Source organism: Eretmochelys imbricata, chromosome 3 (genome assembly GCF_965152235.1).
Source record: "Eretmochelys imbricata isolate rEreImb1 chromosome 3, rEreImb1.hap1, whole genome shotgun sequence".
NCBI classification, from domain to species: Eukaryota; Metazoa; Chordata; order Testudines; family Cheloniidae; genus Eretmochelys; species Eretmochelys imbricata.
In genome coordinates, this window is record NC_135574.1 from 178,061,759 (window position 1) to 178,087,220 (window position 25,462).

Here is a 25,462-nt window from a genome sequence, read left to right on the forward strand (position 1 = left end):
ACCTAAACCTCCCCCACTGCAACTTGAGACCATTACTCCTTGTCCTGTCCTCTTCCACCACTGAGAATAGTCTAGAACCATCCTCTCTGGAACCACCTCTCAGGTAGTTGAAAGCAGCTATCAAATCCCCCCTCATTTTTCTCTTCCGCAGACTAAACAATCCCAGTTCCCTCAGCCTCTCCTCATAAGTCATGTGTTCCAGACCCCTAATCATTTTTGTTGCCCTTCGCTTTACTGTTCTTACCATTTCCCTTCAAACGACCAAAATTGTAAAACCATTGCAGCATCCCCTTCCAGAGAATATAATTGAACTTTGCAGTGTCTGAAAAATTAACCTCCCACATTCCTTTATTTACTCGCTACATTTGTTACATATAAAAATAACTTAACTGCTCTTCTAAGTAAGGCAACAGTGGTAATGTATTTATTCTGGGTTAGGGATGACTGCATAATTGAGTAGTGGAGCATAATAAGGCTTATATTGCTAAATGCTATTGTCTCAATACACTTAATGCAATGCTCTGTTCTGTGTAGGCGCATCTGAGAAATGTAATTTAGTGTGTTTTGAATGAAGTAGTGCAGATGTGACACGGTGACTCAGTATGTCCTTGAACTGTCATGAGAATAATAGGAATTATTTCACAATTATCACTATATGGGGTGGTAAAGAAGTGCCCTATATAAAAAAGCACAGGACAGGTAAAAATTCAACTCCAGTATTTTATTTGTGTAATAAATGTGAGCTTTAATTTTTAACAAGATGTCTTGAAATAAAGGGCTTTCTTCAGTTAATGGGTTAATATAAAACTCTTAAACGTTACATCTTTATTTAATTTTGATATTTAGAGACAATAAAGACCAAGATTTTGTCCTACATATAATTTTTGAAATCCATAAAGAGCTCATATTGTAAATATATCTGAACCATTAATCTAGATAGTATTTTAATAATATGGGCTTTTTTGACTAACCCATAGCACCTGTAATAGTCAGTCTTCAGTTTTTGTTTTGTTTTTAATTTTATAGCCCTGGATCTAGTCCAGACAATGTACTGGAATCACCCATAATTTATTCAACAATAATTCTGTGGGACACTGGTGGTGAACAGCTCTGCTCAGATGAGAGGAGCATGTTTTAAAAGAAAGGAGTTATTAAATTCACTGTGCAGTGAAATACAACAAAAGGTTTGGACTATTGTATAATTTCTAAAAGGAACATTTTAAACTGACATAGTATTGTTTATCTAATTTCATCAGGTATGGTTTTTCTTTTAGAAGTTTACAATTTTTAGCTGTTTTTAATCTGCCTTTTTCTTCAATCTCTGTAGAACATACCCTGCACTAGAGACATTAACAGAACCTCATCAGCTCACAGCTACTTTAAGCTGCGTAATTGGCGTAGCTCGTAGCCTGGTGTCTGGGGGCAAGTGGTTTCCTGAAGGTCCGACACACATGCTACCTCTGTTGATGAGAGCGTTGCCTGGTGTGGATCCAAATGACTTTAGTAAATGCATGGTAAGTGTATAAATCTCAGATTTTCTAAAGTATAAAATACAGTCTGTCTATTTAGGGTTACTTTGAAGGCTCTTTAATTTTGATCTCACATTATGTTTCCAAAGGATTTTAGGTCACTCTTCATATTAAGGTTCCATTTATAAAAGATTAATAAATGATTAATAGATGTTATAAACGTATTACAGGTATGAATAGTGTGTGTACATAGATAACCCTCGGTGCATCAGTAAAAAGTATAGATCATTATAAGCAACTTGTTGACCTCCATCAAAATATAACCGTTGACTAACCATTTATTAAATCACCCATAATTAGGGCTCCGTGTCTGTCGTGGAGGTTGCGGAAGTCACGGATTCCATGACTTTCCATGACCTCTGTGATTTCTGCAGGTGCCAGTGTGCCTGACCCTAGGGCTGCTTAAGTAGCTGGCTCTGGGGCCAGCTGCTCAGGTGGCCCCTGGGACAGCCATATCAGCTGCTGCTCTGGTGGGTGGCCAGCCGAAGCAGCCGTGGTCTGCTGGCCCTGGGTGGGCGGCTGGTCAGAGCAGCCCCAGGCAGTGTTTCCCCGGGTGGCCAGCTGGAGCAGCCACAGTCCGCGACCCCAGGCAGCAGTTCCTGGCCAGCCAGCCCTGGGCAGCAGTCCCGTGACTGGCCTGTGACCTGTCCATGACTTTTACTAAAAATACCCGTGACTAAATTGTGGCCTAACCTATAATCACAAATTGACCCTTAGTAAAACAATTTATGAATGGAGCCGCGATATAAAGTGCGGTTGAATTCTGACATATAGAAGGTTTTTAGGTAAGAGACCCATGTGAGAATTGCAGACAAAATTCCCTACATCCCAAAAAAATATATCGAAGCTATGGCACGAAGCATCTCTTTATTACTGCATCATCTGGATGGATTTTAGCCAGGCAATCCATGTAGTTTGTGGACCCACTGACCACGTTTTGTGGCTTGTCATAGACCACCCTTCTATGCTGCTGTACAGCAGTACTCCGCAGTGCATATACAGTGGACTCACCTTGAATAGCCTTCAGCTCAGTGAACTGAATGGCACGTTTGGTTATTGCGCATCTGTGCAAGGGATGGGGGCAGAAATTTGCCTCTAAGAGTATCTCTACATTTGAAATTCAGATGTAATGGTAGTGCAGGTAAGCAGACCCACACTAGCTTTAATCTAGCTAGCACAGGTAATGATAGCAGGGAAGACTTTGCGGTAGACACAGCAATCTGTGTACACTCACAGGGTCCCCGATGGACTTGCAATGGGTTGGCTAGCTCATGCTGAAGCCTGTGCTGTCATATCTTCATTACTATTATTACCTGCACTAACTAGATTAAAGCTAGCACAAGTACCCCTACCTGCATTACAATTGCACCTTAATTTGCAGTGTGGACATATCCTAAGGGTCTGATCTAAAGTTCATTGAAGTAAACGGAAAGATTCTCACTGACTTCAGTGGGCATTGGATCAGGTCTGAAATGCCCATATCTTAGGGACTCATGCTGATCAGGTATTTAAACAATATATATTTGACACCTAATGTCACTTTCACATTTGATGCATCTTTAAATGTAGCATACCTATGCATATTTTACATTTTAGGTTGGAAGTCTCTCTTCCTTAAAATTCCATAATTGAATTGTACAAAATAAGATAATCTTACAGAAAATGGAATTATTTTCTGTACTTGATTTTGGTAGTAACCATTACAGAAGTTTTCTGCCTTGAATGAAAGATATTAATAAAAGTTTCCAAAACAACTAATTTTTTTCTAATTTTTTTTACAGAAAGTTTGTAAAGATTTCCTGTTCTAATTAATGCCTCAAGCTTTAAATCCCATAGATTGTTTTAAATCTCATCAGCTTTTAATATGTATAATGCGATAATGTGCGTTGAAACATGTTTGCAACTCCCAACAGATCACATTCCAGTTTATTGCAACGTTTTCTACTCTGGTGCCTTTAGTAGATTGTTCATCTGTGCTGCAAGAGAGAGATGATCTCACAGAGGTAAGAATGCTTCCTAGACATAAAATATAAACTACAAAACATTGCTTACTCTAGTAGTACAATAATGATCTCTCTACAGGAATACAATTTAACTGCCTTCTTGTACAAGTGTGTTACCAAAAGTCTTAGAGGGGCATCCTGAGAACATTGCCCTGCATAGTTAAAAACAACACACTTCCTATTAGTAACAGCTTAATATAAGAGAAATAATTTTCAAAATCTTAAATCGTTTCACTGTTTAGGTTTACTGAACTGAGCAATGAAAATTGATCCCTTTTCACTTCTCAGGTATCATACATTAGTACAATATTGCAGTGTTTGGAGATATTTTAAATCCAAACTGTATTTGATACTCAAAAAAACCCCAAAACCCTAGCCTTCTGTTAGTGTTAGGGTTCTGTAAAACCACGTGGTAGTGCCCCTTTAATGTGTTTACAATAAATCCAACAAAGTATGTAGACTGAAGACTTGTTAATGAGGTATATTCCACCTCTCATTTTTAGTCCAAATCTGGCCCAATTTGGTATTGACTAAAATTAATAATTTAGCTGTTTGGTAGCCTCTTGGAAAGGAGGTTGAACATTGAGTTTCCACGATTGCCACCTTCACAAATCCAAAAATGGAAATGATTTTCTTAATAATAAAAAATAAAAAAAAAAGAAAAAAGAAGCAAGCAAGTGCTTTGCTGCTTTTTTGTCAGTTTTGAACTCTTAGGGGAAATCACCCTTTTTGTGCATGGTCATTTCATTGAAGTCATCCTAAAATGCACCACACAAACTGGGGGACCTTTTCCCATTCATTGCTAGTGGGTAGGTGGGGCCCTTATCCAAAACCATCCCTTCCCCAGGCTTTGATCTCAACTCTTTGCTCTATCCTCTGCTACCCCCTCCCTCCCTTTGGGCACTGTCCTTCTTGCTCCATCTGTGTCCCCTAAACACTGCCTCCATCCAGCACCCATGCTTGGAAACAGTTTTCTCTACTGTGCTCCCCCACTTCCCACTCACCTTTGATTCTGTGTCCCTTCCTCTCTCCACTTAGTGTTGAACAGAGGAGAAGATTGGGTAGGAGCGGCCCACGGAGGCAGCTCCTCCCTCCGTGCCACCCTCTGCCTCTCCTCCCCCGCTTCTTTGCTTGCCCCACAGTCTGTTGTTCCCATGGTTGACACAAACTGTTTAAGCTGGGGAACAGATGGATTCTACAAATAGAGCAGTGGTCCCTGCTGGTGGCAGCTGCGGTCCAATACTTGCAGTTTAGTCTCTGAGCAGTGGCCCTTTATGGCTGTGTTCAGAACTGTACCATCAGTTACAGCTCAGGCAGAAATTCTGAGCTGCTGGAGACTTCTCATTCTCATTCAATGTTAATACCACAAAATCACAGCACTCACGAAAATATAGCAAGAGTTTGCACCCAGAGTTCCTAGTCTACAGATAGCATGAAAAAATCTACCATCACAATTAGCACTAATTGACATCCTTGTTGGCGATAGCTGTGGGGCCAAGGATTTAATGGCCGTGGAGACAAAACTACTTTCACCCTCAGAGGTTAAACCACCAGATTGCAGGGCCAGGCTTGCTGGTAGGACAGTATAAAGAAGATTGGATTGTGGCTCCCTTCTTGGACTGTAGATAAAACGGACTGCAATACTAAGTTCTCCAGTCTGTCGATCCAAGTGCTAACCTTACTTAGAAAGTATTTTTTAAAAGGTAGTAAGTTAGGGAATATAAATATATATTTAAGTAGGAAAGTTAAATGTTCAGAGTCTTTCTTCTTTACATTGGAACACTGTAGGTGGAGAGAGAATTGTGCTCTGCTACTGCTGAATTTGAAGATTTTGTTCTGCAGTTTATGGACAGGTAAGTGTATATACTAACTTCAGCATGAAAATCTTCAAAGTAAGATTCTTTTTTATTCGTTCACTAAATCTTGATTTGTTCCAATTGTGTAGATGTTTTGGACTCATAGAAAGCAGCACACTAGAACAAACTAGAGAGGAGACTGAGACTGAGAAGATGACTCATCTAGAGAGTTTAGTGGAATTAGGTCTTTCTTCCACTTTCAGTACAATCCTCACTCAGTGTTCAAAAGAGATATTTAAGGTATGTGGAACTTTTGTACTGAAAAAAGAAAATGTTTACCTTTGGTTCATTTTCAGTTTTGTACAAGGAGGATTTTGTTCTTTCTATGATAGCAAAGCGCTTGTACGTTTGATGAGTCTTCTCTCTTGATGATGGCTGCACATTTGGACTTCTGATGAGAACCTGGAAAAGAAGAGCTAAATGCTTCATGATGTCTGCTTTGTCAAATAATACAATGATGTGCTCCAGTACAAAAGTCCTAGCCAAAACTTACTCTAAAGTGTATGCTCTACACTTAATACTCTAACAGATAATGTAAAACAGTAGTAGAGGTCAATTTGGTTTAGCAAGGTTCCCCCTTCATCTGCTAGTGGTGACTACTGAAGTCCCAGATACCGCCTTCTCTCCCCCAGAGGTTTGAAATCGCTATTACTGTGGCTTCTCTGCCCACCAGTGTTATAAGCAAAGTCTTCCCTGAATCTTACAGTAAAAACTCTGGCCTTGTGATATTTAAATTACAGTTCATGTGTGTTTGGACACTTAGCATGCAAAAATTAAGCTGCTTCATCAAGCGTTCATGAAATATAGTAGTGTGTATGGCTTCTTTTGGTTTAATATAAACCTCCTAAGTGTTGTTGCTGTTATAAAGTATTAATCTGTATATCTTCCAGTTGAGTGGGTTAATTGTTTCATTATTTGGATAGTAAGTAGTCACCTGCAGGCTGCACTGCATTTTATCTAACTTGTCCTACAGATGGGTGACAGAATTAAGCTCTTTTCTTTTAAATGTCACTTAACAAAATATTTAAGGCTCTCCCCCTTCTATGGGTCTAGCTTTGTAGGATGTGAGGAAAAGTAAAGATGCTTGTATGTGGGGATAGGAACTAAACCTCCAGTTTGCAAACCTTCTGAAAAGCCAAAGTGGAGGCAGGGAAAGCAGCTGATCCAGAACTGGTCCAGCACCATTGCCAGGATCTGGCTCTTTTCACCCAATATGGCGGCAGGAAAATGTGTGTTTTGGGCCACTCAGTTGTGAGGAGGGAGAGAGGTGAGAGCCTACCACAGAGGGAGTGGGATACTTCTCTGAAGAGTTCTGTGGCTTACTTGATGAAAGCCTCTTCTTTTTTGTGTGTGTCTTTTTGGAAGTATCCTAAAGCTGAAGTGGATATTGGATATAGACTTCCCCTGCTAACCAGCAATAGGTCTTTGATTTCCTCTAGCTGCCTTCATTCCCATGGGGGACCCATGAAAAAAAGAAAAGGAGGACTTGTGGCGCCTTAGAGACTAACAAATTTATCTGAGTATAAGTTTTCGTGAGCTACAGCTCACTTCGTCGGATGCATGGGGGAAAAAGTTCTCAGACTGTGAAGCTCTTTGTTCCAAACATATTGTAACATCCTTATCTTCCAATGCACTGAACTTGACATAGTCTGCAGAAGCTTCCTGTAACAAACCAGCCATGCCATACAAGCAAGGAACTATGCAGGATTTTCTCTCGCACAATAAGTTGCTGTCTTTCCCCTTCTCCCCTCCCCCCCCCACCCCCCAATACAGTACACAACATCTATAACTAAAGCTAATTGAATGGGTGATCTCTCCATACTAAACTTTCAAGCATTCTGAGTATTTAAAATGATTCTGCAGAATATCTATTTCTGACTTTCCAGGTCCATGTTTCTTCTGCTTTTATTTGACATGCGCTTTTGACAGTAACATTTTACAGAATAACAATGAGGACATGATTTGCCGCACACATGCATCACCTCTATTCATAGGTGCAGTACTGCAGTACATTGCTCTGTTCAAAAGATGGTTGATGAGATAATATTTTTTTCTGTTCTGTATTCCACTTAGGTTGCTTTGGAAAAAGTTTTTAACTTTGCTGTTTCAAATATATTTGAGACAAGAGTTGCTGGTCGGATGGTTGCTGACATGTGCCGGGCTGCAGTAAAAGTGAGAAAAAGAGAACTCTTATTTCACTGGGAGTTTAATTTACATACAAGACTATTACTACTTACTGAACCTGCATTACTATTGTGGAAAACTTTAAATGTGTTTGGAAATTTAGGTTTTTCTTACAATCTATCTATAATTATCCTGCTTAAAATCTGATAGTTGTAATGGGATGAAAATGTAACAGGTTAAATAGTTTGTGAGTATAGTTTAAAATCCATAGGACTGCAAGTTTGAGATGCAGTTTGTGTTACACTTTAAATATACCATTGTGCTTGCTGAGAATTAAAAGTGTGGAATCAAACTCCAACCATCAAAAAGTTTTAGGTTGAATAACAGCCAAACTAAGTAAGGTCCTGTTCTTATTTCTTTACTTTTCTGTTGTAAATAATGTTGTGAGATGATGCTAATTATTCTTCTTGTTTATCACCATAAGATCTCCTTGTTTAAATTGATTATTTATGATCATGTTTTCAGTGCTGCCCTGAGGAATCTCTGAAGCTCTTTGTGCCCCACTGCTGCAGTGTTATAACTCATCTTACCATAAGTAAGTTCAGAAGATTTCAAATGTATTCCACTAGCTTCATACAGGATTGAGTTTTGCTGATCTAAAACATAGAATCGGTGTTTTAAAATCATCATCTACTCTTTGGAGAATATTCTTTTTTCTTTTATAAATTAAAGTCATCTGACTGATGGGGAAAGAATAAGTGAGAAGAGAGTGCTTTTATTAGGATGTGTGTAGAAAGATTGTTTGTAAACAAATTCTAAAGAAATGTGGTTTCCAAAAGTCATTTCAAGAGATAAATATTAACAAACTTTTCATCTGCCATGTTTAATAAAAGCACTTATAAGAATAGATTTGACTCTCTGATTCCTGAATTAGTATTAAATAAATGCATTTACTTCTTGACGAACACACTGACTGCACTGGCATCTGGTGGGTGGGAATTAAATATGAATTTGAAGGTTGGGGGTGGTTAAACATCCATAAATGTAATACTCTGGGTGTGAATGGCTGAGCTGATTTGTAATACTCAAGTGGGTTTAACTTCTGAAATTGGAAAACCTTCAGATATAAACATTTAACATCCATATAACAACAGTAGCGCTTCATACTTTTGCTGTTTAGATGATGATGTCTTGCATGATGAAGAGCTAGATAAGGAGCTACTCTGGAACCTTCAGCTTTTGTCAGAGGTACTGCAAAGAATGTTAAAAGTTAAATTTTGGTTGTCTCTTTGCATGTCTGTTCCATCGTTGGCTCAACTTTAGTGCCATTGGGCGGAAAGAAGCAGTTCATTTTTGCTATTGCACTATTATACTTAAAGTTTATATGTAGTATTTCATATAGTCTTTTTCCTAAAGACTGCAGAATTAAGCAAGAGTGGGTAATATATGATATACATTACAGAAAATGAATGTTTTAGTTATATGGGAAATAAATTTAAAGCATTTGTTTCCGGTACCAATAAAGGACAAGGGATGAAACTATGCAAGAGAAGATCTATATTTTAAAATGAAACTTGAAAAGATTCACTTGTGAAGGCAGAAATCTTGCGCATGATGGAGGTTGGACAGCACTGGGACTTGGCGAGGCCATAGAGTCAGGAGTTGCTGTTGCATTAGTCAAGTTGATATTGTTTCATGTAGCAGCAGAATTGGATGTTTCTATACAAATTTAATGGAGCACCACTTTAAGAGTTAGTTTTATACCAGGTACTGTGGACTTGTGTTGATCTTTATTATCCTGTGCTACAGCTCTTGAACTTCATTGGTTATGTTTACTTCTGAATGTTTCTACCTTTTATTAGATCACTCGAGTGGATGGAAAGAAGTTGCTGCCATACAGGGAGCAGCTTGTGAAGATTCTGCAGCGAACCCTACATTTAACCTGTAAGCAGGGTTACATTCTGTCTTGTAACCTACTGCACCATCTTCTTCGTTCTACTACACTTATCTACCCCACAGAATACTGCAGTGTGCCAGGTGGCTTTGACAAGCCTCTTTCTGAATACTTTCCTATCAAGGCAAGGATTTTCATTTATTTAGGATTAGATGATTTGACAACCTTTTTTAAAAATGCTACTCTATTTTATTTGTTTGTATTTCAAGATTTATCAATACAGTGAATATGGAAAGTGTAATTGAAAGATGCTTTAAACTTTGAAACCTGCATTGCAAATTAGTAACTATATTAACTGAAATAAATGTACACTAGTAGCTGAAAAGATTAATGCTAAATATTATGTTGAATAGCTTAATGACATGGAGCACACTTAGTATTGCTGATGTTCACACTACTATATTTAAATAGTGTAAAGCAAATTTATGATGATTATAGTTTTGTATTATGCCTAAATGTAGCAATTTATGATGAGCTGACTTGAGACCTGACAATCATGAGATGCAGGTAAATTGCTGTTAGCTTTAAAGTTGAGCAGCAAAGTTTTGGGTTCCTCAACACTTCACCGACCCTCCTTTTTTTTTTTTTTTTTTTTTTACATAAAAAGTCTAGACCTAGAAAATATTAACATCTTTGATAAGGTCTCCCAAAGCATCATTACCTCACCTCCATATCTGATGAGTCAGACTTATAGCCCTTCCTAGTTCCTCTTCCCCACATGTGGGGACGTATGATTTCATGAACAGTGGGAAAAGTATGCAAAATAAGTAAATATGAACATGTGGTTTTTTTAAGAACCTGATTTTCCACTGCCTTGCTCTTTGTTTAATCATTTATACCATTAGAAAGTGGTTGGGAAGCAAGACCATTTTATAAAAGGATCAGAACAGAGAAATATTAAACAAATATTTTTAAATTGGAGTAACAAATTCCTGAGCCTTTTGAGGGTTTTTATTTTGATTTCATCTGACACTGGTTTCTCTATTAAACATACATACCGGTTCTGACCTAAAAGTAATTACAATATGATGGCTATTTGTTCTTATGTGAAATAAGATGGGATTTCCCCGTGGACATGTCCACATTGTATTTGGGACCCGTGTTAGAATGTCTTGGTCAAGAGGTCAGACACTGAATGAGCATAGATCCTGAAATAACCTCTTGTTCCTAACAGTGGTTTCTCCAGAAAAATATTGAGCTGAATATGAGGAATCTGTGCTGTCATTGTCTGTTGTGCATCTCTTCTGTAGGTAGATAACTTAAGTTTTAGGTTGTCAGGGACTGTGTTTATACAGTGCCTGCCACAGTGGGGACCTAATCCATGACTGGGGCTCTTGGGTTCTACAAAATCTCTCTCAATGCACACTAGCTGGCAGCAGTCCTTCTTTTATGTTAACATGACTATAACTTACTTGCATTTGATAACTTTCTTGGCAAAATCTGGGTAATTAGAATGGGTGACCTCAGATTACCTTCATTTCTCCAAACTGGACACATTACTGCATCACAGGGGAGTTCAAATAAGCTTTGTAAATTATTAGACTGAATTTTGATGACCTGGAATGGGAATGTCAAACTTCAAATTTGTTTTTTATAATGAATGAGTATACCAAATTTCAGGATTGTTTTAAAAGAGCGAGTGATTGAAAACTGATAAAATAGGCTAACCTTTTGGTGACCTCTGATGGAAAGATCAAAAGTCAGAGTTAGAATTTGGGGTATTTTGTATATCTGAGACCTATAAGAGAAGGATTGTGTCAAATGGTAAGAATCTACTTCAGTGAGAACATCAAAATTGTCAGCGAGTTATTCATTGAAAGTATATCTTTTATATTCTAGCTATTTGTTGCAAGTTTCATATTGTTCTTGGATAGCCAACTAGATTTAAGTATAAATTTAGCTCCTTGAACTTACAGTTATTTTTACTTATGGGTAGTCTTATATTTGAAAGTGATGTTCTTCATATCTGTTAACTTTTTAATTAATGTTTGCTTCACATTTTACTAAGGGGAAATGTCGTTTTGTTTTTGTTCTTATAGGACTGGGGTAAACCAGGTGACTTGTGGAACCTGAATATCCAGTGGCATGTTCCTTCATCTAAGGAAATAACCTTTGCCTATTACTTACTGGATTCTTTTCTTCAGCCAGAGCTCACCAAGCTAGAGCATTATGCAAATGGAAAACAAGAAATGTCCAGGTCAGTAGTATCATGTGGGATACACTAGGTGACTCTAGCCATATACATTAGCAGCTGCACTTTGCATTGCTTATGATCATAGGCTAGCATCTATTGCATAGGCTACTCCTGGGGAAATTCTGCACCAAAAAATTAAAAATTCTGCACACACTATTTTAAAATTCTGCATATTTTATTTGTCAAAATAACACAATATAATCATACCAGTTTCAATTATAATTCAATAATTATAATTATTCAAGTATATTTCAAAATACCTGTCAGCAAGTATGTCTGTAATAGTATAGACACCAAAAAAGATTCAGGAAAGTTTTTTGACAACTAGATTCCTTACTAGGCATATTAATACAGAACTTTGAGTAATTCATTTAAACTACAATACAGAACTGTATTTCCTGCATCTCTCAGAAGCAGTGCAAAGACTTGTGGGAGTCAGGGGTAATGGAGGAGCTGAGGGAGGGGGAAGGAGCCTGGGAGTGAACCTGGAGGGCTGTTAGGTATGGGTGGGAGAAGAATGGAACAGGTTTGGGGAGGAAGAAGGATTGTTAGAGAGCTTCCCCCATGCAGACCCTGGCTGACCCTTAGCCTTTCCCATTCAGTCAGCTATATCTACCCCTGTTTCCATGTGTCCTTGCACTCCTAGTCCCTGTGTGTCCCTCCACCCCCACTCAGACACCCACTCCCCATCCCAATGTGGTCCTGCACCCCCTCAGCCAGCCCCCTTCCCCCATCCCCATGTATCTCTGTGCCCCCACTAGGCCCCTTGCCTTCCCCCATGTGGCCCTGCACACCCTCCCCCTCCCATGTTGTCTCCACCCTGCCGCTCCGTCCCTGGACCTCCACTCCCATTCAGTCCTTGCTCCAGTCTGTCCTCCCCCACTAGCCCTTATGAACCCCTGTTTGTGACCCCCGGAACCTCCATCTGAAAACTCTGGGCATTTTGGTGGATGCCCCTTTCTTTAAATATGTGACAGATTCTTTTGAACTATAATCAGAAACATCAGAATGTAAAAGTCCTTGAATATAGAGGTCTTTGCATCAATTTAACCTTCTTCCTAAAAGACTAAAGTACATGGACCTGTTGTTTTATAACTCATAAGTAGTATTATCTGATCAAGGTAAGCACTAAGTTTTTAGTGGTGTCCTTCATGAAGACAGACATGTGGGGCCCCTCCAGCTCTCTGTGTCCCGGTGAGCAGGTTCCCACATTTTCATATATCCATGACAACCTCTTACCTGCTCCTGTCAATCATCTCTCTACAGAAATCCAGCCAAAAATATATTTTAAAAAGGAGCCAACCAGAGTGGAATTTACAACCCATTTCTCTGGTTATATATCCTTTTTTCTTGCCCTGTGTCTGTCTTTTCTATTTATATTTAAGCTTTTCAGGGCAGGGACCGTCTCTGAATCTGTTTATATAGTGTGTAGCATGATGAGATCTCTGTCTTGGTCAGGGTATATAGGCTTTCTCACAATATTAAAAAAATAAATATGGGGGGGGGGGAAAAGCAGTAGCAGGGAAATAAATTCAAGAGCTTGAACTAGAAAATGAGAGGAAAACAGGTCAAGAGACCTAATACAGGCCATTAGTGGTATTGCGGTTGGCTGGTAGATAAGGGTTAGGGATGAATCCTAGATGAGTGCTGTGTACCCAAGTACAGAGATGTTTGAAATTTGTTAGTGCTTGAGTTCTTTTTTCTCCAGAAGTTGCCAACTCCAATAGTTTGACTCCATTATCTGAGAACTAGAAATCAACATTTTTGTGGATATTAGTCCTGGAAATAAAAGCACATACTTAGCAGTTTATGCTTAAGCCATATACAAAAATCAGTCAGGAGTAAATTTCCTTAATATAAATATTTCCAGTCACTTTATAATGAAGTCATACAGGTGAAGATGAATGAAAAATTCAAATGTAGACATCAGTGTTTAAAAATATTAAGGATTCTTCACATCTAATGCATAATAGCTAAGGATTTTGTAATCAAGGAGCACTTTCCCCAAAAAATTAGTTAGGAATTCAAAAAACAGTGCCAGGAATTATTTTAAAATGTATAAACTCTGCTCATCACAAGCCTTTTTAATAAAAGGACAGAGGACTAACTTTGTAACTAATGTAAATTTTCAATATAATACACAGGTCCCCCCTATATGATGGAAGCGGTCTAAGTTTTGATTTTAGGAGGCCACTCATTACCAATAGTTAGGAAAAAGTTATTTTGCTCTTCAAAATCTACAGTAGCACAGAGATAGCAAAACATTAACACTGTTAAAAAAAAAATCTTCCTGGGAAAATGATCCGCTTCACACTAGAACATTTTATGTAATGAAGAAAATAAAAATTTTCAGATAATCTGTGGGGTTTGGAAAAATTAGTGTTATCTGTGCATTGAATTAGACTCTTCATCTCGTGCTGCAGATGATTTTCCTATTTCACTATTTCAGGATGGTGTGCAAAATAAATAATTCAGAAAACTAAACTGTTGAGGGTTAGAGCTTTGTGAAAGGAGGTGCTTCATGAAAGGATTTTATGAAATGGTCTTCAAGATTAATGAATTAGAGGATCAGAAATGCTTGACTTGCCTGCAGAGCACCTCTAGTGGGAAGAAGCTGCTAAGATTACCCAAGAAAAAACATCTTTATTAAAAAAAATTGATAAAAAGAAAATAAATAATCTTCACTTATTTTCTATCATTGAAATTTTTGACTTAAATGTTAACTTTTTTGACTTCCAGAGATGATGTACAGCAGTGTCTCACTATAGTGCACAACTGCCTAATTGGTTCGGGGAACATTCTACCTCCTCTGAAAGGAGAGAGGATAGCTCACCTGTAAGTAAGCTCTGTTTATATGTAGTTTATGAATAAGGTATTAAAATATTGTTAGTAATATATTTTTAGTACTATACTTTTAAACATTATAATATTTAATTTAGTACTCCTATTCTTCTTTTTATTATTGCACAGTGAATTCTAAGACAGATTTGTGTGTGTGTGTGTCAGTTCTTTGAAAACCAAACTTATCTAATGGCACTAAGGAAAATGCCTGGTTTCAGGTTTGTGGTTATAGAAATACTTAGATATTTAAGATGTGAAATAATACTTAACATGTACACTTTTCATGCATAGATGTTAATATGCTTTTTCATGCATAGATGTTAATATGCTTTACGAAGGTAGGTAGTCAGCATTGTATCATTGTCACCATTATACGTATGAGGAAACTGAAGCACAGAGAGGTTAAGTAACTTGTTCAAAATTATATAGTGAGACAGTGGTAGAGTCAGGAATAGAGAACAGATCTGCTGGCTCTGAGGTTGTGACTCTTTCCCCACCCCCAACCCCCCCACCCCCGCCGTCCCATGCACACATACACTGGATCAAACAAGCTGTTTCCCTTGTGTCAAAATTACTTAATTGTTCAGTATGCAGACTTTCATTTAAAATATTTGTATCTTGCCTCATCACAAAGAGAACACGTACAATATAAACCAGTGTACTGCTGTCTTGTTCAGATTCTTACCAGACAACCCGAAAGAATAAAGCCATCAGGGCTCTGAGCTTCCCCTGGTCTTTATAATGGGATATTAACTTTAGAAAAGGTCAGAAATTGAATTTTGAGGTCTTTTGTTACATTAAAAGAGCAGATTAGTTCCATTCCGATTAGGTTTCTGAATACCCATGCAAATATGTAAGACCAGAAGTGAACCTGGCTACCTGTATACTGTGGACTTCAGAAAATATATATTCTCTACTACAGTAAATTATCATTGTGAAAGTAAAGGAATTTATTCCTGTTGCATGCTAGTAGTTCAGGCTTAAAATCTGTTCATTGTGCTATGGTTGGGATCATTTCCTCTTTTAAAAAATGTTGAAATATGGAAATTTAAATATAACTATGAGTTAAAATGTGTTCCTTCTATTATCACAAGAGGCTGAAGAACTCTTTACAACATGTAGGGCTCTATTCTGGCTTTTATACCTGGAGCTTGCGCTGGGCTGCAAAGTGAGCACTGAGGTGCTTCACGCAAACAGCAGCCTCTGGGAGTGGGAGTCCATGCCAGAGTGGGAGCTACAGAACCCTTTGGGAAGGTGTGGAATTGTCCTGGTGCTATTCTATTGGCCAGTGTGGGAGGATAGTGGGGCCGTGGCTCCCACCACACCCTGTTGCTGCCTTCCCTCCTTGGGGTGCTTCAGTACTAGACACTTGCCAGGAGTGCAGAGACTGAGTTTGAGGCTGCCTTTTGCACAGGGTCACGAAAGAGGAAGAAAAACCCATTAAATGGTTCCCCCACTATTACGCACTAGGATACAACTAGGCACAGTCTAGTCCACAAGATGTCAAATAGCCACAGGAGTGGAACTTCTTTATCTGTGGTCACATAAATTTATAAAAAATAAATTCAGTTGAGCAGTTGTTCACTATCTCTTCCACCCAATCCCTAGGCCCTGCTGTGTTTTCTAGAGTTGAAGCTTTAATTTGATTCACCGTCAAAGTGGAAGTTTCTTTTATTAGGTGGTAAGATCCTCAGTAGACTCCTTAGTGAGTTGCGGCCAACACTGGCTGGTCAGAAAATAGACAAAGACTGCTTTTTGGCTTTACATTGCAGTTGATCGTTTAGTCTCTCCTGATTTGGAATTAGTACTGTTGGCCAATGTAACAGGGCAGTTCTCTGTCCCACTGGTTGAATATCCACACCATGCTGTTTATTTCAGATCCCTCCACCAAGACCTTTACAGTTTTGTGTAGCAGTAATTATGCACAATGGCCCTGGTATCCTCAGTGCTTCTCCCTGGACCTATGAGGGTTAGAGGTCTCCTTTCCTGGAGGTCTCTCTGAGTCTGGGCTCAGCTAGCCCTGCTCTTTCCCTTACACTTCCTTCCTGTTGCCTTTTTATCAGCCCTCAGCTGAGGGGCTAATTAATCCTTTAGCTCTCCCAGCCTGCTATCCTGATTTAACTAAGTACATTTTGGTGCCCTAATCAGCCCTCTGAGGGGAAGCTAATTTGTGTCAGAGTGATCGGAGCGCAGACTCACCTGTTAACTCCCTGCATTCTGTCACAGGCAATAGCTGTAAGTTCCTGCTGGGAGACTTTATTCTTATCAGATATTTGCTTTTTTGTCTCTTTCAAATCAGATGAGGCTTGGCCTGCCAGTGAAATTTTAAATTACTGTTTCTTGCAATATTTTTGGAAGCTTTGCCTTTTCTGTTCTGGCTTAACAGATGTGCATTGTTAACTAATATATAAGTTTTTAAACTCTGTGTGTGTGTGTATAAAACAGTGGCCTCCGAAATCAAATATCACAGATTTCTCTGCATCACAGTGTCTGAATTTTACACCTCAGTAAATGTAACTAGTTTATTCTGTATATCTGTCAAGTCTCAAATTCCTTCATGCTATCTCTCTCTTTTGGCAGCCTATTTCACATATTGATGATCCTTACGAAGAGACTGCTTTTGATATTTCATCTAAATCTTTTTTCCTTTAGTTTAACTGATGACCTCAGGTGACACCTTTGCCTTGTCATGTGAACAGATTTTATCCCTAGATCCTTGTATGATCCCATCAAGTCTTTTTAAAACCATGATTAAGATAATTCTCAATCATCTCTTTTCAAGGCTTAACTTAAAGCTCTTGAAGACTGCCATCCAAAACCAGCCTTTCCTTTATCTAAATACCCCATATAATTCTCCCCTTAACTTTAATTAATAGCTTTATAAAAGCTGAGTGATTGATGCTGTGCACTAGTATCCTAAATGTGATTCTGGCTTCTGGGGAAGGAAGAGGACTGATAGAAATACAGGAATCATTTTAGTTTCATGTCAAAATAATTTTTTCTGTTCCGAGAAGAAAAAGACATGAAGAGCTAAAATAAAGTTTTTCTGCAGCGAAAGTAGGATTTAATAAAGATAAATGGTCTGTCCTACAGGCAAACTAACCTCCGGAGAGCTAGGACTGCCTGACTCAGAGTATTGCAGTATACCAGAATGAACATAAAGTTAATAAATAATAATAATAAGCTTTCATTTCTATGCCTGTTTTTTTTTACGTTGTATGCATCCTTGTATACTAGGATATTGTATGTGAATAACAGGTCCTACCAAAAAAGGAACTCAAAACAAAAACCAGACAACAGAGTTTGGAGATGTAACATCTTTAGGGTCTAGTTCCTTTAGAGAGGAGAATGATCTGAATAGCTGAGGCAACCTACAGCTCTGCACACTAGATTGTATTGATGCTGTCTCTTCTGGCCCGTGTTCTCCTTGCAATTCTGCATCTGGATTGGGTGCAGGAAGACTCTTACATTAGGCTAACTGCCAAGAACAGTGAAAAGTTCATTGTCATAATTGCATTGAGTTCATTGTTTGTTTTTTACATAATATTATCGACCACATTGTTAGAATATGCTGGAAAGCGTGTAGTCACGGAGGCTATAAGTAATTTTCAGGTTTCAAACTTGGATGTGTCAAGATAGAGGGACCAAAAGAAGTGGCCTGATTTTTTTATTTATTTATTTCCCCCCCTCCCCCTCCAGCAATGCTAAGCACTCTCAGCTCCTTTCACTAGCTTTGAAGATCAGGCCACATATTGTAGGTTCTTCATACAAATTTCAGTGACTGTTTGTTTGCAGCACTGATATTTGAAAACTTTGGAGTAAGTTTTTGTAAAGATGCTTTTAAATACACGAACTGGCTTAGTGGATTCCTTATTGTAATATCACAGTGTTCAGAAGTCCTTCAACACAAAATGTACATATTTAGGTGAGCACATGCATGGCCATCATCCTAAACTTAAGCTCCTGTCCCAGGCTGCCTAATATTTAATACAGATCCATAGTTGTGCATGGCATTTTACAGAGAGAATAAAAATATTGTCTACAGTGCTTTCAAGAGCTTGTCTACACTCTGAGATTCTCTGTGCCAGTATGGCTGAGCTGATGCGGACCTATAGTGAAGAGGTACTACGCTGGTGTAATAAGTGATTTGGCGTGGTGCACCTTACTAGGGTTTGAATCAGAGTAATGTACTATTGCAGACCACTCTTTTGCTGGCATACCTTGTCTACTTTAGAGGTTTGCACTAGTTCAGCGTCAAGGTAACTAAGTTGATGTAGCTACGCTGGTGCGAAAAAACAAGTATAGTGTGGAGGTTAAAGTGGCGGTTTTGAAAATATTGAGTACTGGGTAGTTTTAAAATTAAAATTACCAAAAATTATCAAAGTTGACAATTGGGAGAAACAATGAATGATTAAATAAAAGTATTAACTAACTTACTCTTCGGACTAGTTCAAGGAAAAGAAAATCAGCAGATGGAGCTATCTGATCGTTAATTTGCTACTCTCCCAGAAAGAGATTGGTCCCACATTGGATTAGAAGGTGCCAACCAAATGAACAAAGAAATGTGATTTTGAAATAAGGCTTATTTATTGAGGGGAAAAAAAGACCCTTTAAAATTAACTAAATGGTAAAGAATATGCAAATGGTTTACACAGTATAGAAGGTAAATAGTTACATAAAAAAAAGAAATCGAAAAATTGATTAAAAACATTCATTTAAACAATTGACAGTCAAATGTTACAAGCACAATGTTTAACACAATGATTGAAAATCAGTATCACAAACAGTAGTAAACTGAAGAAAGTTCAGTATAGTAACTCTTAAAATCACTTAAACTTTCTAAAACTAAATGCAGTAGTCAAAATAGATTACAATACAAGACCAAATGGATACCAATAACTCTTAGGTTACACCACATAGGTTCCACACTATGTAATTAAACATGTTTCAAAAGTAAAAATATTAATATTCAGTTATATCAGTGTGTTAAAACAAAAGGGCATTAATGGTCAATGACGCAAATAACTCACTGGCATTCCAAACCAGTTTAACAAGAAAACAAAAAGCAATATAACCAAACAGCATACATATAACACTGCAAGTCACAATTTAAAAGTATGTAACATACATCAAAATGACTATGAACTTTATATTAATGTTATTCTAAGCAATTAACCAACTTTAAGAGCTCAGTGGTAGCCAACTTGGTCTTAAAACACACCAAAGATGAGCAAGTTCTGCGTTGAAATACAGTGTTTATTAAAACAGCAATTAAGTAATGCATAGAAAAACTTAACTCTCAGAACCTCTGACTCAGTTATATTTCTGTCCTAGGCCATGTCTATACTATGGGGACTATAGAGTCATAGCTATGGCACAGTACCTATGCTGGCATTACCCCCGATACAGGCTCAGTCTACGCAAAGGAAGGGTTTTTTCCATCACTGTAGGAAAACCACCTCCCTGAGCGATGGTAGATAGGTTGACAGAAGTATTCTTCTTTCAACTCAGCTGTATCTACGCTGGGGATTAGGTTGGAAAAATCCAGCCCCCGAGTACCGTAGTTACATCAACCTAAATTTTAAGTAGAAACCACATCCTAGTAAACGTTTTCTGATCTTAACGCTATTAAATACAATTTTTTCTTTCTTGTATTTAGTACAACTTTTCTTTCCTTATCTGGAACTATGGAAGTTGCTTGGGTTATTAAGTCTGTTCCCTCTAGAATTTAGACCTTATCAGCACAGTGGCCTGGTTTATGGAACAAAGGTTTTAATTCCAATTTTTCTAACCATTTAGAAAAGTAGTACCTTCTGTTCTCCTGAGCCAATATCCTGCCCTCCCTTGGTGTACAGGGCTTACCTATGAAATTTGAGTGACAAATATTGTTTTGCTTAGGTAGAATAAGACAGGCTTGCTTGCTTGTGTGTTGGTGTCTTCAATCTTCAGGAAAGTTTCTCTTTCTCAAGGTAGTTTTGGTTAGGATTTGGGACTAGTATCACTTGGTTAAAAATATTCCTCTCTCAGTGAGAGGAAGGTTACCTTTCAGGACTGCTTTTATAGGAAGTGGGTAGCTGCTGTCTGGATCCAGACAAACACAACTCTTTGCTCATGTTCTGATCTTCAAGTGAGGCTGCTTTTGTCTTTCAGCCGATTCTTTAATCCTTATTATAATTTCATGATTCTTGATATTAATTGAAAATACAGTGCCAGCAGAATTATTCTAAATCATCTAATTCTCTTTTCTGTCAATGTTTGTAACATTTAACAGTTATAAATCTGTAATCTGTTGTGTGTATATGTACAATACTCTTAAATTCCTTGATCTTGAAGCTTCAGTTTATTTTTTGTTTACTTAAAGCTAACTTTAATGCAAGGTGAGTTTATTCCAGCTTCAAGTATTGGAAACTTTATCCCCAATTTTGTTCTACAGAAAACAACTTCCAGGGTTCATTATCAAATCAGCATTCCAATTCCAAACATTAAAATATTCACTTCCATTTCAAATCAAACGCTTTTGCATTAACCAAGATTAATACAATAAACAACTTGATGAATATTTGTAATATTTAATACTTAATTATTAAAATATGTTTCTTCTGTACTTATGAGCATGTATATGCACAGTAACAGCTTACTAATACTAAACAACTTTAATACAATGTTTAAACAATAACATTAACTGCAATTAAACTTTATAACTATTTTAACTTGGATATTTCATAAAATTTAACCCATAGTTCTCTGTTCAGAACTGTAGGTAGTATCTGAACTTTAGGTAGGTACAAAAGGAAAGTCTGTCAATTAGATGATAATACTACTGTTAGAAACCTATCTTTGGTCTATTGGCTTTTACGCTGCAAAAATGAGAAAAGGGGCACTTAGGCTGATGGTACCTAACTCAGAAAACTTGAAGACTTCACCAAGAATCTTATATTGCTTGATTTACTTCTTATCAGATATCTTCTAATGAGGACCTATGGTACCTGGGGATTTTAGGGGTTCAGCTTGTTTGGAGACAAAGAAAAGTTTGTCTAAAGGTCTGTTTTATTTCAGTAGTAATTGCTGAAGGTCTGTTTTATTTCAGCAGTAATTGCATTTAATTTCTCCAACAACCTTGACTAAGATTTAATGTCGACCCTCAAGTGTGACTCTAGCAAACATACCAGAAATAATTACTCATTTGCCTGGTGGACACACCTAGGTTATAGTATTATTTTAACATCTCTCTACAATACATTAGGGGTCAATTATAGGTATTTACTTTGTGGTTGACACACTTTTCATGTTGTGCCTATTTGCTAATACAGTTTTATAATCTTGTGAAGGTATCTTCAATCCCTTATCTACACTAGTATCTCTGTGATTTTCACAAATGTGTTCCCTTTGTTCTGGGTCTATATTAAGCAAATAAATTTATTTTCTACATTCCAATTACCTTTTCTATTGGGTATGGATCACTTGATGATTACATGTTCTGTTCATTCCTTCTGAAGCACCTGGCATTGGCCACGGTCGGAAGGCAGGATACTGGGCTAGATGGACCATTGATCTGACCCAGAATGGCCGTTCTTAAGTTCTTATTGTATTGCTAATTAATTTGAGCCATGCTTTCTTAAATTTCATTAATATAATTCAATGTCATATTTCTAACCATCAGTGTTACAAAAAAGATAAGGTCTAATTGTGTAAGGAAGTAAGTTTTTAGATTAAATAAAGGTAAAAAATGGAAAACTAAACCATCTATAAAACTATAAAATTATAAATCATCCATCCAGATAAAAATGTCATAGGCTCTGTAACAGAAGGAGCAGCCATTTGCAATAAGGTCAGCATTGCCCGTTATAATTAACCTTTATTTTCATATACAATTGCCAGGTTTCACATGTGAGAAATTTTTCTTACTATGAACTTTTAATTCTCTGTTGTACAAAAATAGTAGTTATCTAGAAGACTGATATCTTTAAAATAACACTTGTAAGCAGTTCTGCTTAACCTTTTTTACAAAGAAAAATTGGTTTAGGGCTTAATAAATTCACTTGTCTTGGTTTTCAAATTAATATTTTATTCGGCTGGACAGATAAAAGACTTTCCTTTCGCATTGTAAATGTTTAGGATTGATTCCTATTCTTGGTTCCCTTGCTTTAGGAGTACTCTTCCCCAGTAGCTGTCCTATGAGAATGAGTTACCATGGACCCTATGAACACATAATTCCTTTTTGCTTCTTTTTGGGTGAAACTCTCTATTATACCAACATCCTAGCTTGTTTAAAAGATGTTTCTTTAAAAACTGTTTTTTATAGTTATTGCAAGTCATGTCTTTCTAGAAATGAGTTTTGTATTTTGAAATGTTTTCTGTGAGAAAACTGTTTTGACCCATTTTCAGTAATCTTAATTTGCTGTGAGTTTTTTGTCTAGTTCTGTTTCTGGTTTTATTTTTCTCAATGTCAAGTTAATAGAAGCACCCCACTGACTTTAAACTATACTCTTAACACTCAGGAGTAATATTCAGGTGTATTAAGTGTTCCCCTGATTTCATAGACTCAGTCTGTGGTCTTTTTTTCATGTCTAATTACGTCATCAGTTTTTGTCTTATTTTATCCCTTGTTATCCTTTAATGACTGTAGTAGCACCTGTCTTTCAACTACACAGTTTGTTTGTTTTTTTTAAAAGTCCACCAATGCCATCATGTAGCTTGGAGCATCAGTTGATTTGTGAGTTGGGTATCTGCTGCTTGAAGAGGGTGCCTCACCTAGTAAGTGGTCTTGGGCTTTTATGGTTTAGGTCTTATAATACTCTCGCTTTCCGAAACTTGCTTTTCTAAAACTAGGTAACTCCTTTGCTTATATTTTAAGAATGGAATTTTGAAAGGCACCTTCTATGACGTAGCTCCCATTGACTTTCACCTGATTTAAGTCACTTAGGCATGTTTGAAATCCCTTCCTAAGTAAAAACAAAACACTGGGTACTCCATTTTAAGTGCCTACGCTATTACTGCACAATCTGTCTCATACAAGAGCAGATTATGTTTGAAAAAATTACTGACAGGTAAATATAAAATAAATAAAAGGAAATTAACTGCTGCTTAATGCACATGGTTTTGCCATGTAGAATGCGTGACTGCAGGATGTCAGAGTTGAATACTGTAGCTGTGTCTAAAAAGGAGGTAGATAAATTAATGGCCACCAGATGAAGTTATGCTAGCTGAGATAAAAGTCAGTGGCTTCAGGCTGTAAGCAGATTGCTATGTGTACAGGAAGGCATCTTTCTTTCTCCTTTGTCTGAAACCTACTTTTTTGCAGGAGGGAGGGATTTTCCATTCTTCATCTGAAGTGCCAGATATAGGCCAGTGTTAGAGGCAGAGTAGTAGATTTCGTTGGCCTAAAGAAGTGTGTGCTATTTTCTCCCTCTGAAATGTTCTTTGTATCTGGTAAATTAGTGTTTCAGAAATGCTCTTTGACAATTCATATTTCTTCATCTTTTAATGTATGAGAAAAAAATAGTTACTGATCTGACTTTGATGGACTGGGGTGACTTGTGAGTTCTAGTCCAGTCCAGGTAGAAGATGGAAGGAGGTGGTTTGGACAGCTTTCACCCCATCTAGCACAGGAGTATTGTGGCTGAGTGCAAAATCCTGAGGGATTTAGGATCTCTGTCATGCTGGTGAGTTAGGGTCCTGAATAGTTAGTCAAAATCTTCAGTGGTGTGTGGTTTATTCCCTGGTTGCAGAAATATAACATTTTGTGTGATGGTTATCCTCACACAATATTTGTGTACATAACATTTCTACATACACAATCTCCTATTATGCTCATGGGGTCTTTGTAACATTGTTAGGGATTATAAATGACTTAATTTTCTTTTTTATGTAATGAATCTCATGGTGCTATAAATCAGAATTTTCCAATACAGTCTACTTATCATGCTCTCAGATGCTAAAGGGTTAAGACAACTTTCACTGCTGTTCAGTTGTGCTCCTCTCTAGCTTCCCATTTCCACAGCCGAAGTACTACTATGGTAGCTCTAAGCAGCTCTTTTGGGAAAGCAAAAAACAGGGTTACTCACTGAGACCCCATTCTTCTTAAATACAGCTTGATTAGGACATGTATCGCTCCTCCCTCTTTGCCACAACTGTTGTACGAGCTTCTTTAGTATCTTTTTCACTCAAGACATTCTGAAGGTCAGGGATGAGAAAGGACCAGTTCTTTTGAATGTGTAAGGTTGTGCTGTCATATAATGAGGGGCAGGGCTAGCTAACCTCTCTTGGCATCTCCAGGAAACTACCCAGCTCTCCTGGGGGAGCTGCACACAGAAAAGGCAACAGTTACTACTCCACGGTGAGTAACCCTGTTTTCTCCTTGTTTCACCTTCCAATTGTGTTCTTTGTTTTTGAGTCTCGTATGTTAAACATAAAATAATTGGTTTGGCCCATGATCTAATCCTAAACATGGCAAGATACGTATTTGCATTTAGGAAAACTTTCATTTCAATTGGTGGAATGGCGTGAAGCCAACTGGCCTTTGTTTTTGAAGCTGCATCTGATGACTGGACTCTAGGCATAGAACATCTGCAGAGAATTGGGCAAGGCACATAGTGAAATGTTTTCAAACTAGAAAAAAAAACCCTTACATTTTCCATTTATAAAGGAGATTTTAGGGTTGGTAGTGTGGAGAATAAACTAACAAATTTCTCATGATGGCTTCAGTTAATTTGGATTTACATGTTTTCAGCCTACACAAAGTGTAGGTTCTTTTAGCCAATCCATGTGTATTGGATGCAGTTAGTATGGAATGAGCTGCAATACAACACACGAGATTGCATTTAGATTCTCTTGTGTGGTGTGACTTGCTTTGTGTATAAAATGAAGTATTATCTTCTTTTTTTTTAAAATGTAAATAGTGTCTCTGAGGGGATCTTGCTTTTCAGCATCAGCTGTAAATATAACAAAAATGCCATGTTCCC

General features: G+C 37.6%; 1 protein-coding gene across 1 annotated transcript in view; it reads left to right on the top strand.

Moving 5' to 3' along the window:
• The window catches only part of PSME4 (proteasome activator subunit 4), a 206,483-nt gene that overhangs the window by 69,107 nt on the left and 111,914 nt on the right, over nt 1–25,462 (top strand). The window contains exons 11-20 of the mRNA XM_077813889.1: nt 1,328–1,514; nt 3,443–3,532; nt 5,321–5,385; nt 5,478–5,628; nt 7,462–7,560; nt 8,038–8,107; nt 8,693–8,760; nt 9,375–9,590; nt 11,506–11,663; nt 14,400–14,495. Coding sequence (XP_077670015.1) covers nt 1,328–1,514; nt 3,443–3,532; nt 5,321–5,385; nt 5,478–5,628; nt 7,462–7,560; nt 8,038–8,107; nt 8,693–8,760; nt 9,375–9,590; nt 11,506–11,663; nt 14,400–14,495 — 1,200 coding nt within the window. The remainder of the gene's footprint in view (nt 1–1,327; nt 1,515–3,442; nt 3,533–5,320; nt 5,386–5,477; nt 5,629–7,461; nt 7,561–8,037; nt 8,108–8,692; nt 8,761–9,374; nt 9,591–11,505; nt 11,664–14,399; nt 14,496–25,462) is intronic.